The following is a 14,609-nucleotide window of genomic DNA, read 5'->3' on the forward strand; positions in this document are numbered from 1 at the left end:
TCTTGAGGTCCCTTCCAACCCAGATATTCTATGGCTCTCCAGGAGTATCCCTTGATCCTTTGCTTCACTGCTCAGCAGTCTGCATCCTGGGATTGTTTTCACTGGGAATTGTGGGAAGCCAGGTGGATTCATTTAAAAAAAAAAATCCTTTCTCTCCTGTCTTCACCCAATACTTCCTTTCTGGATGGGCACATGCCATTTTTGAATTGCTGTCGGTCAGCATGGACCCATAAATGGTATGGTGACAAGCAGGAGTACAAAAAGAGTGCTTGGTCTGTGTGACAGCATTCAGAGCTGGATGAATTCAGCATTGGACTTCGCCTGTCACGCTGTGGAGCAGACGATGCAGTAGCAGGAGGATACTGTGCATTGGTGGCAGCAGGATGAGGGAAAAGAACAGGATGCTGCTGAGCTGTTAAAACAAGAGGAATGGCTCTTGGATCATTTACACGGTGTTCAGCTCTGTTTCTGATCCTGGGAGACCAGTGTGGAGTGTCAGGAAAGGATCATTCTGCAAAGCTGGGATGATCAGCAGTGGTGAGAGAACTTCAGAATGGAGAGGGCTACTTTTTGTGAGATCTGTGCAAATCTGACCCTGGAGCTTCAGTGATAGCGCACCAACAGGTGGTGTCCCATACTTGTGGAGAATTGGGTTGCCATTGCTGTCTGGAAGCTGGCCACCCCAAATGTACCAGTCTGTAGCCAATCCATTTGGCTTTGGGAGATCAGCTGTTGGGGGCATTCTCATGCAGATCTCCTGTACCATTGTTAAGGTGCTCTCTAATTGGGTCATAAAGCTGGGTAATGCTCAGGAGATTATTGATGGATTGGCACATATGAAGTTCCCAAACTATATTATGGCAATTGATGGAAGCCGTGTGCCATCATTCCCCTTTCCTTCCCACTATGAGGGCACAGAATTTATAATGCAAAAAGGATATTTGCCGATTGTGCTCCAAGGACTCGTGTCACTGTGGCAGGTTTACAGACATAAATGTAGGTTGGACTGAGAGGGTCCACGATGCTAGCATCTTTCAGAACTCAGTACTATTTCAGTTATGAAGAAAGAACTGTTTGTGCTTAGGAGCACTGTGGACATTAATGGTGTGGAGGTTGGTCCTGTTGTTTGAAGAGACCCAGCTTATTCCTTGATAGTTTGGCTAATGAAGCCATACACAGGCTGCTTGGACAGAAGGAAGAAACATTTTAACTATTGCCTGAGTAGTTGAGTGTGCATTTGGTCATTGAAAGGCAGACATTTGTTTATGATATAGTTTGGAAGCAGAAGCAAAAAATGATTCAGCCATTCTAACTGCATGTTGTTTTGCATAATATTTGTGAGGGCGAAAGCCTTACTGATGGGTGGGAGGCTGAGGTCTAGAGACTTGCTCAAAGGTTGAAGCAGCCAGCGAGACGTTCCATGGAGAACACAAACACCCAGGGGAATGCTGTCTGGGATGCCTCTTGTTTGTGTTTTGAATCTTATGCCTGAAGATGTTGCCCATGGGACGGTGGGGGCGGGCAGGTGTTGGGATGCAGACATTGTGAGCACTGGGGTATTTTGTGTGGCTGATTGAAATTTAACATTCCGTATGTGCATTGTAAAAGCCTATGAATTTTCAGCTTTATTTAAAGGATTTTCTGTGTTAAAATAAATGACTTCTCATAATGGATGCATTGTAAACTGTTTTATTAGGAAATAACAATAAAAAACAGTTTTAATGAAACCAATGGAAAAATATCTTTGTATTTGGAAATACATTTGTTTAATCTTCTTAAGTGACTAGATACACACAAACTTTTAATTACTGCAATGGGGCAAACAAAACTCGAAGTGCAATAGTAAGGACATTTCAAATATAACAATTTGGAGTGTTGGAGAGGAGTGCATAAAGTTAAAGACAAGTATACATCTTGTTGCTGGTGGTTCTTGTCTGCATGGATTCTGGGATTGAGTGTCGTGGCTTAAAATTCTCATGGGCATTGTAAGACTCAAAAGAGCTGGACACAAGTGTAGTGTCTACAGCAGTGGTTCTCAACCTATTTTCTCCCCTTCAGGTTAGCCAGCCTACTGGAAGTAAATAGAGGCCCAGTCCTTGATGGTCTGGCTGCTGCAGGCATTGTGGTTGTGGGAGGAGGAGATGGAAAGAGTCACTTATTCATATCCCAGACAAGTCATGGTAGCTTTTTTTTTTTTTTTTTAAAGTATGTATGTGTGGCTTTATCTCTCTGAGCTTCCTCCAAAGAATGGGAAGTGATCTGCTTGTATAAAAGGTAGTGGGTACATTTGCCTTTGTCTATCATATCTACTTTCAAGCTGTTTATGGTGGGGTGGCTGGAGCTATGTTGCAGGTTTGTTTTTGTAGTGTGTGCGCTGGAGATGCTTCTGTGGCATTGGAGATGTAAAGGGGAGAGGTTATGGAAGGTGAGCTGGTTAGTAATCTTTGGGCTGTCCTCATTCTCGATGTTATATGGAGGCAGGTGACTAGGGGGAGAGAATGATCTTATTCAAAGAGACAAAGGGAAGACTAGTGAGAGATGCTCAGAAGTTATTCACCAGGACACTTCCCTGAGAAGTGCTGCAGGAGTGGAAGGATCTTGTAGTCTACGAGGGTTGGAGGCATGGACATGAGGCTATTACCTTGATTTTGTTTTGCATATTATAGGGATTTCTCAGTCTTGAGTTCTGCTGTATCTCCCTTGCAGACATGGAGAGAGTGCAGAGAAAAATAGAAGGGATCCTACAATAATTGTCAGCTACAATGCATCTTACAGGGCATTCGTACCTCAGCGGGGAGCAATATTGTTTGTGCCTTGAGTGGGCAGGCAGAGTGTACTTATACCTCATGTAAATTAACCACATTTCTTTTCCTATCGGCACTGTCTCAATAAACTGAATTTTGCACAAATGAATGCCTTCATTATTCAAATCTGCTGCAGAGGAGGGGGTTGAGAATACATTGTAATTCCGCCATGCTGGCAGGCACCATTTTGAAGCAACAGAAAGAGGTTGGGGGGAGGGAGGCAGAGGCTCTTAGCTAACATCTGCCAACAATAATAATGAGTAATAAATTGTAAAGATAGGTACTTACATGCTGCAGTTCCCACCAGGAGGTCTGACTTCCATCCTGGCCTGAGTTTTTGGTGGGGATTCAGTCTCATCCATCACAGGGCAGAAATCATGGTCCATTGGGGCAGGTCAGGACTGGGGCTGGCGTTCCAGCTGGCTGTGTCGGGTTTCTGAGTCCCAAAAGGATCCCAGCTCTCAGGGGACAGTTCATCTTCTGATTTGTCGAGCTGGTCATCCTTGCTGTGGGGGACAGTGCGGGCAGCAGGCTCCAGATAGTGCAGTGGTTCTCAACTCTGGTCCACCGCTTGTTCAGGGAAAGTCCCTGGCACGCCAGGCCGGGTTGTTTACCTGTCGCATCTGCAGGTTCGGCCCATTGCGGCTCCCACTGGCCGTGGTTCGCCTCTCCAGGCCAATGGGGGCTGCGGGAAGGGCGGCCAGCACATCCCTCGGCCCGCGCTGCTTCCTGCAGCCCCTGTTGGCCTGGAGCAGCGAACCGCGGCAAGTGGGAGCCTCAATTGGCCGAACCTGCGGCTGCGGCAGGTAAACAAACCGGCCCGGCATGCCAGGGGCTTTCCCTGAGCAAGCGGTGGACCAGACTTGAGAACCACTGAAAAAGTGTGTGGGTTGGGTTGTACTATAGTTAAGCAGAATCTTGTCCAGTTAATAAAAAAAAATGGACAGATCACATTCCCCTACCAGATTGTGTCCTTTTATACCTTGTGTCAACATACTTTCTTGTGAGCTGCTAAGTCTTTATCCGGCACTGGTTGGCATCTTGTGGATATCTGATTTGCAGTGTCCATGAAAAGGTCCTTATGTCCGTAGCTGGCCACAAGAGTTTCCTGAACTTATGCTTCACTCCAGATGGTGAGGAAGTCCAAAGTGTCAGCACAGCTGTATGCGGCATGTTGTGGGGCTTTTGGAGGGCTATTGTGGTTGTATCACCAGTATAATGGTACAATAGGATCCAAGAGCAAATGGGCAACATCTTGCCCTACACCATCTTTCAAAGGGAGAAGGGTCACCCTGGAAACTTGGTATCAGGAAAGGGAGGGCACACATGTAAATGGATAGGTCAGTAATGGTCGACCTGCAAAGCATTGTGAGGTAGCCTTTGAAAGCATGCAAAAAGTGGTGCACAGCATTGTGAGCGCATAAAACACCAAACAAAATCCATTTAAAGTAGTCCTAGTCCATAATGCAAGAGGGTTCTGGTGTTCCTGATAAATGCAGAGTTAGTGCTCAGTGATGGGTTGTGTCATTTGTATGCAAGCGTTTTCAAACCAGATTAACTAGATTGGATCCAGTTTAAAACTCCAGTGTTAGGCAAGCCCTCTGAGAAGGCAGTAGCTATTATCTGAAAGACTTTTATTGACTGATCTTTTTGGCCTGGTTTTTACTGGGAAAAGAAATGTGTTAATGTAAGTGAGCTAACTTGAGGTGAAAACTAAATGAAGATAAAATGATTTACATATATATAAATAAATAATACTTTTACACAGATTAGCAGGTCAAGTTAAAAGACTCACTTCACCTGCTGTGTGTAAAATCTACGAAATGCCTTATCTTCATTAGGATTTTACCTCAAGTTAGCTAGTTCAAGGCAATGCCTCTTGATTTTTCCCATACAAGGAAGATGAGACAAATGAATTTAAAGCTACTTCCCAGCATTGTTCATGAATTTGGGATGATTGTAAGGAGAAACAAGTTTTTCCCTTCCAGGTTTGCTGATCAGGTTTTTGGAACTTGTAGGTTAGTGAATGAGGGTGTGGGGAGAAGTGAGGCATGGTCTGAGTCTGAAGTATCGTAAACTGAGCTCTGCTACTGACTCATCCTTGTAGTACTGGGCAAACAACTTTACCTCTCTCTGTTTTTTCCAGTCTATAAATATAATTCTTTACTATCCAGTCTCCTCTCAAGTAATTTTATTTGATGATTGTGACATTTCTTGAAGATAAAAAGTCCTATATAAGTGTTAAGTATTAAAATATCTTTTGAATTCAAATTTTAGTTATAGTCTGAAAACTGATTTTAAAAATGATTGCGTTCTTCTTGCTTGTTCTGTTTGTAATTAATTTCTTTTAAACTGTCAGCCCTGAAAACTCAGTTTAGGAGTTGAAAGTCAAGCTGAGTTCTTTCAGGCACATGCATCATAATAAGTATTGAAGATTCTTAAGGCTATATTCTGCCTGGGTTTTACCTATAGAACTCCATTGTCTTCAAATGGTACTGTACATCAGGTATAACTTAGGTCAGAAGTTGATCTTGAAATTGGAATTTAGTTTAATAAGTCTGATATATGAGCCAGAATAAAATTCAGCTTTTTCTCCCATTGCTGTACTGGCTCTGAAGAGCTAACAGGAGTTGAAAAAATGACTCCCTACGTGACTTCATATTAAGTGATAATATGGACACCACCTGGAAAGAAAAAGAGGGCAATCTAGAGAAATATTATGTAGAACGGTAGAAAAAGAAGCCCGTGAATATGGCACTCAGAAGCCTGACTGACCAGCACAAGACAAACATAAATAGTGGAAACTGGTAGAAATCCTATGCACCTGAGGTGCAGGAGGATAAAGAAAGGAGGAGATAAATTTTCCTGTTTTCTGAAGTATCCACCTCACTCCTTCTCTCCACCCCCCCCCCCAACCAAATAAATAAGTTGATATGACCAGTTTCATATTGATTAACTTACAGTCCTGGCTTTCAAGCTATGGACAAATGACTTTTGTAAATGCTTTCTTTTCCTGCCTCATAACTAAGCTAGGTTTCAGAGTAACAGCCGTGTTAGTCTGTCTTCGCAAAAAGAAAAGGAGTACTTGTGGCACCTTAGAGACTAACCAATTTATTTGAGCATGAGCTTTCCTGAGCTACAGCTCACTTCATCGGATGCAACTGATGAAGTGGGCTGTAGCTCACGAAAGCTCATGCTCAAATAAATTGGTTAGTCTCTGACGTGCCACAAGTACTCCTTTTCTTATAACTAAGCTAGTGGGATTTAAAATATGCTGTCTGTCTTTTTTGGAAAGTATGTTTGAAAGCTCTTGCACTTGAAAGCATTCTGGGTCCAAATTCTGCATTCCTGTGTGCCATGGAACTCCAGAGTGAATAATTGGAATTTGGCCTTAAGTCTAAAATATTATTTGTTTCCTATATTTTTGCTGTTTCAAAATCAAATCAAGTTGGCACTGAATTTGTCCAGGTATGTTTCCAGAGAAAATGTGGTTAAATATGTCAGTCTGAACGCTAGCTCGCCTTGTGCTTGAGTTAATTAAAATGCTGTTGTCACTTTGTCCTCTGTTCTATATCAAGGGACCCCAGGAATTTAGGACTGTCAGAAGATTTTTTTTTTATTGTATGCAAATTCTCAAGAGTTGCCTTAATGTTGTTTAACTCGTTTGAAATCCTGATTCACCTTTCTAAAGCTAGTTAAAGGATATTTCTTGCTTTTTTTTAGTACCGTTTTGTGAAGGAAAGATGAGTGCACTGGTCTTTTAGCTTTTTAGAGATCTATCATAGGCAGTCTTTTCTTCATAAATAACTTTCTGGTTATACTTTCTCATTTCCTCCACAGTTGAAGGTAATGTTGTGACTAGCAAACAAAAGGGACGTGTGAAGAGAGAGCTGGCTTCCTTCTTAACAGAGCTGAATTTGCATTATTGCCTCCAACTACTAAATCTAACTGCAGGGATTTTATCATATAAAAAAAACCTCATGTTTTAGTCACAAAAATAAAACTCCTATTCAAAAGGTGAGCAAATGAAGTCCTTAGAATAATGAATAGCTTTCCAAATAACATAGCAAAAATGTTTAGTTTCATAAAAAAACATTTTAAAAGTGTTTTGATCTACTCCAGGTTCCAAATAGCATGTCTTTACATAATTGAAAATGTAGGATAAAGAGATCCATTTGAAAGTTGCAGTCTTTAATATTGAGTAAAGGCATACTAGCCCCATTTTTAAATTATACCAACTATTAATGGGTGGTGAAAAGCATTGATTAGTCTTCCTGTATTTCAGTTTCCATTGTGAAAGAGGTTGCCTTTGCAAAGTAAACTTCTCCCTAATAATTTGTAAAATCTAATGAAAATGTTCCTTACTTTTTTCTATATTTACACGCACTTGCTGTACAGTGCCCTTTTGAACAAAAAAACCTTTTGTAGTGCATGTCCAAGAAAAAAAACAAGCTCAACAAGAGATTGTTTTCACTATTAAAAACAAAGACTTTGTGAAACCATATGCAAGTATTTGAGATGTCATTTTATTTTAAGGATCTGAAACTCATCAGATGCAGGTTAATTATAAAAGGTCATCTATAATAGGGGAACTTTGCAAAACTAGGAACTTGTCTCCCCTCAAAACGTACACTGCATTGTCTCTCATCCAGAATGAGTTAAAATGAATTAATAATTCTACGCCATGGTGCCTGGATACTGTAGAGATGAGGGCCATAAAAGTACCTAGGCAGCTCCTTAACTCATCCTGATGTGCTTCTATGTATCAACATTTGTATGTTATAGCTAGCTTGTTTTAGATCCATGTGCTTGGATTCCTTGTGAAAACGGAGGAATACAATGACGTATGTCACTATATACATCATTTTTTCTGGTCACCTGAAAGTTGCTTTAACATAGATATTTATAATCTGTTTCTTGATTTTTATTGTAAGAATAATTTGTTGCATGACATCATTTGTTAAAAACCTTATACTGCTGGCACAGTTCTGTCACATCAGTAGCACTTCTCCATTCATTTAATGAGGCAGTCACCTTTAAAATGTTTTGTAAAGGTACTTTGTATTCTTCTTGGAGTCCTTTTGGTTTAATGTGTCAGAGGGGTAGCCGTGTTAATCTGTATCCACAAAAACAATGAGGAGTCCAGTGGCACCTTAAAGACTAACAGATTTATAAACTTTTGTGGGTAAAAAACCCCACTTCAGATGCAACTGAAGAAGTGGGGTTTTTTACCTATGAAAACTGATGCCCAAATAAATCTTAGTCTTTAAGGTGCCTCCGGACTCCTTGTTGTTCTTTTGGTTTAATATCACCTTCAAGTAGAGCAAGGATCTCAGCATGAACTACAGCCTTTGGATTGATTTTTGTTAAGGGTACTCTGAGTCTCCTTTGCAAGCTTAGAAAATGCATTGTAAGTTGAGGTGTTCAGACATTAGATGTTTAAACCTTTCTATATAAAAAGATATGACAGCTATTCATGGTTTATCTTCAATTGGATTATAGGGTTTTGCTTGTCAAGTTGAACCATAGAGGAGGGAGCTTGGGTAAGTAGTTGTTGGTGACCCATGCTCTTGAACCATCAGGGTTTCTTCAAAAATTCTGTGCCCAGTTAGGGAAGCTAATAAATATTATTTGGAAAGGATCCTGTGGTTTAGTACCTGGTGTGGCCGGGAAGATCTTTAAAAGAGTACAAAGAGGAGAGTGATATGCCTGCAAATCATAAATCATACTCTAGTTCCCTGAGTGTGGGAGCAAGTAGCATTGTGAGATCAGGCTTCACTGAAGGTGCTAGAGCTGATAAGGAACAGACAAGCATTCCATTTATTATTGTATTTAAGTACCCATTACCATAGTATTTGGGTGCTCTAACATATACAGGGTGGTGGAGCTGGTCATAATTCTTCCTACCAAACTAACACTCAAGAAGGGCTACTTCTGATGGTGAGGATATGAGTGGTCAGCTAAGGTAATTTTCTTTGTATGAAATCAGGTGAGGTTAATGGCTGTTCAGTTTTCTTCTCTGTAATTATGTTTACATAAATTATATTGTCTTTGTTAACATGGTTTTCACAAATGATTCCTCAACATCTTAATTTAAATAAATAGAGGAAAAAAATGAAATTTCTTTTGAATAACTTGACCGTTTTATAATATGTCAACAGCAGAATGCCTTATCTATCTAGACTTTTAAATTGGGTAGTTAGCACATGTTAGCTAACAGGTGCAAAGATCACACCTTTAAATCCTAAACTAGACAAGTTGCATCTGATTAATATTGCAATATCTGATTATAGTATCATATAGTTACATATTTGGCAAACACTTCTTACTAGCCTTCATTAAATTTCTAACGTAATGACAGGTTTTAAATACTATGATACTTTTTTGGTTTATTTAGCCATTAAGAAGCAAATAAGGTATTTACAAAGTACAACTTAGCTGCTGTTGTACTGTAATGGACTGTGCAGATTTCCTTTCCAACTTGAGGTTTCTTCAGTTTGTTTTGTCATTTAGAGAATTTCTGGATCATGGCCCGCAAGTACATTCCTATGAGTTGGGACGTTCAAGAAGACATTGTTGAACGAGTTCTACTATTGAGTAGCAATGTATTCTATGCATGTTTCCAGCATTTGGCTTATGTATGGGTGGTGCTAGTTATGAGTATCTTTAGCAGAAAAGGCAAATTGAATAATGTAGAAGACCGAATCTCTTTATTTCACATAGAAGCAGGAATTTCTGTCAGTCAAGGGGCTACTAGACCCAAACACTTATTTTAAACTGCAGCATAGCTTAGCATGTGTTCTGATACATCTTACTCTCACGTACTGCTTTGCTCACTGAGCACTGACTTGGCCATATAATATGTCAAAATGGGACTCCTTTTCCTCTTCTACTTCCCTGATTCTGAGTGTCGTCATGCTGGCCTCCACAATTAGAAATTAGAAGGGTAATCCTGAGGGTGTTCTCTTTTCTCCTGCTGCACCGCAGTGTGGCACTTTGGGGAGAGCTTTACTGTTATTAGTGAAAACAGAGTAATGTTTAAGTTAGCAGAGCTGAGGGCAGCTTTAATTTATGTGGAACTGGCCAATATGATGTCACTGAACCCTGCAAGTGCATGTGAGAAATTTTGAAGATCACATTATCAATTTGAAGTGTTTTACAGTAAGGAAGGATGGTCTAATAACTAGGGCTGTCGCCTGGGGTTTGGGAAGCTGGGGCTAGATTTAACATTTTTATTAAAGCTAATGTTAAAAAAAATTATATAATACATAGGTTAAGAAAAAAGTGTCTGTACATCTGGGTATAGTGCTTAGATTATCCACAAATACAAAGTTTTGCTTTTAAAGTCATATGATACATAGAGTACATAATCAGCAATAACCCAAATTTAAGTGGATCGATTTAACAATACAGTTTAGATATTAGAATCCAAATACTCGGGTACATCACTCATGAAAAGTTGTACCGAGATTTGGTAGTGGAAAGCAAAATATATCAATGAGTGGAGATTCTCCCTCAGTAATTGAAAATTAGGTTGGTTGTCCATTTAGAAATTACAGTCCATGAGGAAAGTAGGGATCAATGAGGAAAATAGGGATCAAAGATAGGTAGGTACTGTGGTTACAGTAAGTCATAAACTTACAATTATTACTTGGTTCTTAAATTTTATCAGGAATTTTTTGATAACTTTTCAGTATCCAAATTCTTTTTGCCTGTTGGAGTTTTAAAAAATAGAAGCTATATATAATGTGAAATTCTTCATGTATTTTCCCTTTTGCAGTGAGTACTGTGTAGTCCTCTCAACCTCAAAGATGGTGAAGCTAGATATTCACACTCTGGCTCATCACCTCAAGCAAGAACGACTCTATGTAAACTCAGAAAAGCAACTTATTCAGAGATTAAATGCAGATGTATTGAAGACAGCTGAGAAACTGTACCACACAGCCTGGATTTCCAAGCAGCAAAGGATTAACTTGGACAGACTTATCATAACAAGGTGATAAATGCTTTGGGGGAAATTGAACTCCTAAACTCTGTGAATTAAAACAATTCCATGATTCTTTTCATACTGTATATTGAGCACGACAAGTGATTCTAATTACAAAATTTTAATGGATATAAAGCCATTTTAGAATAATTTTTTAGAACAGGAAGTCTGAGTTGTCTCAGATTTGCTCTGAAATAGTTCACTCTCTACTCTTTTTTTGGGGGGGGGGGCTTTTGTGTGTGTGTGTGTGTGCGCGTGCATATGTTGCATCTCTTTTCTGATTTGTAGTTCATAGCAAGAAATGAGGTTTTTATTATTAAACACTTGAATTTGTTATTATAATGAAGCTCATACATTGAGGAATATTAAAAAAAATTTTTTTTTGGTGAAACTTAAAATAAAGATTGTAGATGTTAACTGCTACCTTTTTTTAAAGGAAGAATTCTTGCAGTGTATTTTTTACTCTGTTGTCTAGAGCAGCGTTTTTCAAAATTTGGGTAGCAACCCAGTACTGGGTCATGGCATGTCAGGCACTGGGATGCTGTGGTCAGCACCTCTGACCAGGAGATTAAAAGTCCAGTCAGCGGTGCTACCCAGCTAAGGCAGGCTAGTGCCTACCTGTTCTGACACCATGCTGCACCCTGGAAGCGGCCAGCAGCAGGTCTGGCTTCTAGGCAGGGGAGCCACGGGGCTCCGCGTGTTGCCCCCACCCCGAGCACTGGCTCCACGCTCCCATTGGGCAGTTCCAGGCCGATGCTAGCTGCTGGCTGCTTCAGGTGCAGCGCGGTTCGTGGTGCCAGGGCAGGCGGGAAGCCTGCCCCTGCACCCCAATCCCCAGCCCTGAGCCCCCCCAAACTTGGAACACTTTCCTGCACCCCAAATCCCTCATCCCCGGCCCTACCCCAGAGCCTGCACCCCCGGCCCAGAGCCCCCTCTCCCTCCCCAATTCCCAGCCCCTTGGGTCGCGGGCATCAACAATTTTCCTCAAGTGAGTCCCCAGAAAAAAAGTTTGAAAAACACTGGTCTAGAGCTCCTGCTAATGGATTCAGAATGCTGTTTCATTTAGATTTAATTATTTGTCTATTAAAAATTAGGGTTGTCGATTAATTGCATGTGGTAACTGCGATTAACTCAAAACAAATTAACGTGTTGTTTTTTTTAAATGAACATTAATCTTACACCTCTGGAGATGGGATGCAGCTAGGAGGGAGGCACCGCCTGCGCCAGTGAGCAGGAGGCCGACAGGGAGAAGCAATTTGGGAGAGCTGGTTAAACACCCTCCCGGGGTGTGGGGGCGGGAGAGAAGAGCCTGGCTGTAGGGGTGTGCGAGGGAGGCCACCACCCAGGGCGCTGTGCTGTAGGGGGAAGTGGGGAAGCTTCTACATGCCTCTGGGGCAGGGATACCTGTGCGCTTCACTGCTGCCTCTGGCCAACCTGCTCTGGACCGGGGAGCCTGCCTCCTGTCTGCTGCGCAAAGTGGGGGTGAGGGACTGATGTCGGGGTGTCCCCCTGCTCCTGCCCGGGTACCCAGTCACCGCTGAGGTGGGGGATCGGGGTGCCTGTCTGCCGCTGCCTCGGGCGTGAGTGCTGCCAACAGCAGCTGCTGCTGGCTGAAAAAAGCATTCAAGCACCTGAGTGCTCTGCTTAAAGAGACAGCACTCCCCCAGCGCGCGCGCATACACGCAAATACTTGTTATAAAAAACAATACAAAGTGAGCACCGTATGCTTGGTAATCTGTATTGTAATTTAAATCAGTATATTTGAAAATGTAGAAAACATCCAAAAATATTTAAATAAATGGTATTCTGTTATTGTTTAACAGCGTGATTAAAACTATGATTAATTGGGACTACTTTTTATCTCGTGATTAATCGCAATTAATTTTTTAATGGTTTGATAGCCCTGTTACAAATAATTAAATTATTTAACTGTTTTTTCTCTGAAGTGCTGAAGCTTCTCCTGCTGAATGCTGCCAGCATGCCAAAGTCTTGGAGGACACACAGTTTGTTGATGGGTACAAGCAGTTGGGATTTCAAGAGACTGCTTATGGAGAATTCCTCAACAGATTGAGAGAGAACCCTAGGCTTATTGCTTCCTCTCTGGTTGCTGGAGAGAAACTCAGCCAGGACAACGCACAAAGTGTCATTCACACGGTCTTTACCTCCATCTATGGCAATTGCATCATGCAGGAAGATGAGAGTTACCTCCTTCAAGTTTTGCGTTACTTGATAGAATTTGAACTGAAGGAAAGCGACAATCCCAGACGGCTTTTGAGGAGAGGTACCTGTGCATTCAGCATTTTATTTAAACTTTTTTCTGAGGGACTCTTTTCTGCAAAACTGTTCCTTACTGCAACATTGCATGAGCCAATCATGCAGCTGCTGGTGGAAGATGAAGACCACCTAGAAACAGATGCAAACAAATTGATCGAGAGGTTCTCTCCCGCGCAACAGGAAAAACTCTTTGGGGAGAAAGGCACAGAAAGGTTCAAACAAAAAGTCCAAGAAATGGTGGATTCCAATGAGGCTAAGTTAGTGGCGTTGGTAAACAAATTCATTGGTTATCTCAAGCAGAACACATACTGCTTTCCGCATAGCTTGCGATGGATTTTATCACAAATGTATAAAACACTCTCCTGTGTAGACCGGCTGGAAGTTGGGGAGGTGCGAGCAATGTGCACGGATCTTCTGCTTGCATGTTTCATTTGTCCTGCAGTTGTCAACCCAGAACAGTATGGAATAATTTCCGATGCCCCAATAAATGAGGTGGCAAGATTTAATCTGATGCAGGTATGACTTCCTTTTTTTTGTTGCTCTAAACAAATGGGACCAGATAAGAATGGCCGTACTGGGTCAGACCAATGGTCCATCTAGCCCAGTTTTTTGTCCTCCAACAGTGTCCAATGACAGAAGCTTCAGAGGGAATGAACAGGGCAATTCTGAATGATGCATCCTGCCATCCAGTCCCAGCTTCTAGCAGTTGGAGGTTTAGGGACACCAGGAGCATATTGTTGTGTCCCTGACCATCTTGGCTAATAGCCATGATGGATCTATCCTCCAGGAATTTATCTGATTCTTTTTTAAGCTGCCCACCAGACTATCAATTGCCGGGCAGTTCAATTGTCCCTGCCCCCACTGCCCTGTGCTGCTCTGCCCTCTGCCTTGGAGCTGCTCCTGCTTGCTGTGCAGGGGCAGGAGCTAATGTCAAGGTGTCCCCCTCCCCCTGCTCCTGCCCCCCATCTCCACAGAGCAGGGAGGACATGACAGGGCACAGGATGGAGGGAGCCTGCTGGCAGCAGCTGCTGTCTCAACTTGCTGATCTACTTAAAAAGGCAATGTACTTAGAGTGGGGTCAGCGTACTTAAAGGGGCAGTGCGCATGTCTGACACACACACGGTGTGTGTGTCTCTCTCTCTCTGCCATGCTGTTTCTCCTCCCTCCTTTTGTGCTGCCTTGTACAGTGTGAGGCTACATTAACAGCAGTGTGTTGACTCTTACGGGCTCAGCCGAGTGCTCGTTCATCATTTAGCAGTAAGGCATTCACTGGGAAATGTCCCACCCTCTTCTACCCTCTGACTCCTCCACCACCTCAACCAGGCAAAATTTTCCTGGAACCAACTCCCCCATTTACATTAATTCTTAATAGGGAAATTGGATTTGCTTAACATTGTTTTGCTTAAAGTAGCATTTTTCAGGAATATTAACTACAACATTAAGCGGGGAGTTACTGTACTTTTACCTTCAGAGCATCCCATGGCAATGAGTCCCATACGTTGACTGTGTGTTGTGTGAAGAAGTTTTGTTTGTTTTTAAACCTG

General features: G+C 41.8%; 1 protein-coding gene across 4 annotated transcripts in view; it reads left to right on the top strand.

Annotated features, from left to right (window-relative positions):
- GAPVD1 (GTPase activating protein and VPS9 domains 1) overlaps positions 1-14,609 on the top strand; it is a 63,540-nt gene that overhangs the window by 12,175 nt on the left and 36,756 nt on the right. For all 4 annotated transcript variants that reach the window (XM_084649706.1, XM_084649707.1, XM_084649708.1 and 1 more), the window contains exons 2-3: positions 10,585-10,800; positions 12,738-13,581. In XM_084649706.1, the coding sequence (XP_084505832.1) occupies positions 10,585-10,800; positions 12,738-13,581 (1,060 nt within the window). The remainder of the gene's footprint in view (positions 1-10,584; positions 10,801-12,737; positions 13,582-14,609) is intronic.

Source organism: Lepidochelys olivacea (assembly GCF_965140295.1).
Source record: "Lepidochelys olivacea isolate rLepOli2 genome assembly, chromosome: 16".
Classification (NCBI taxonomy): Eukaryota; Metazoa; Chordata; order Testudines; family Cheloniidae; genus Lepidochelys; species Lepidochelys olivacea.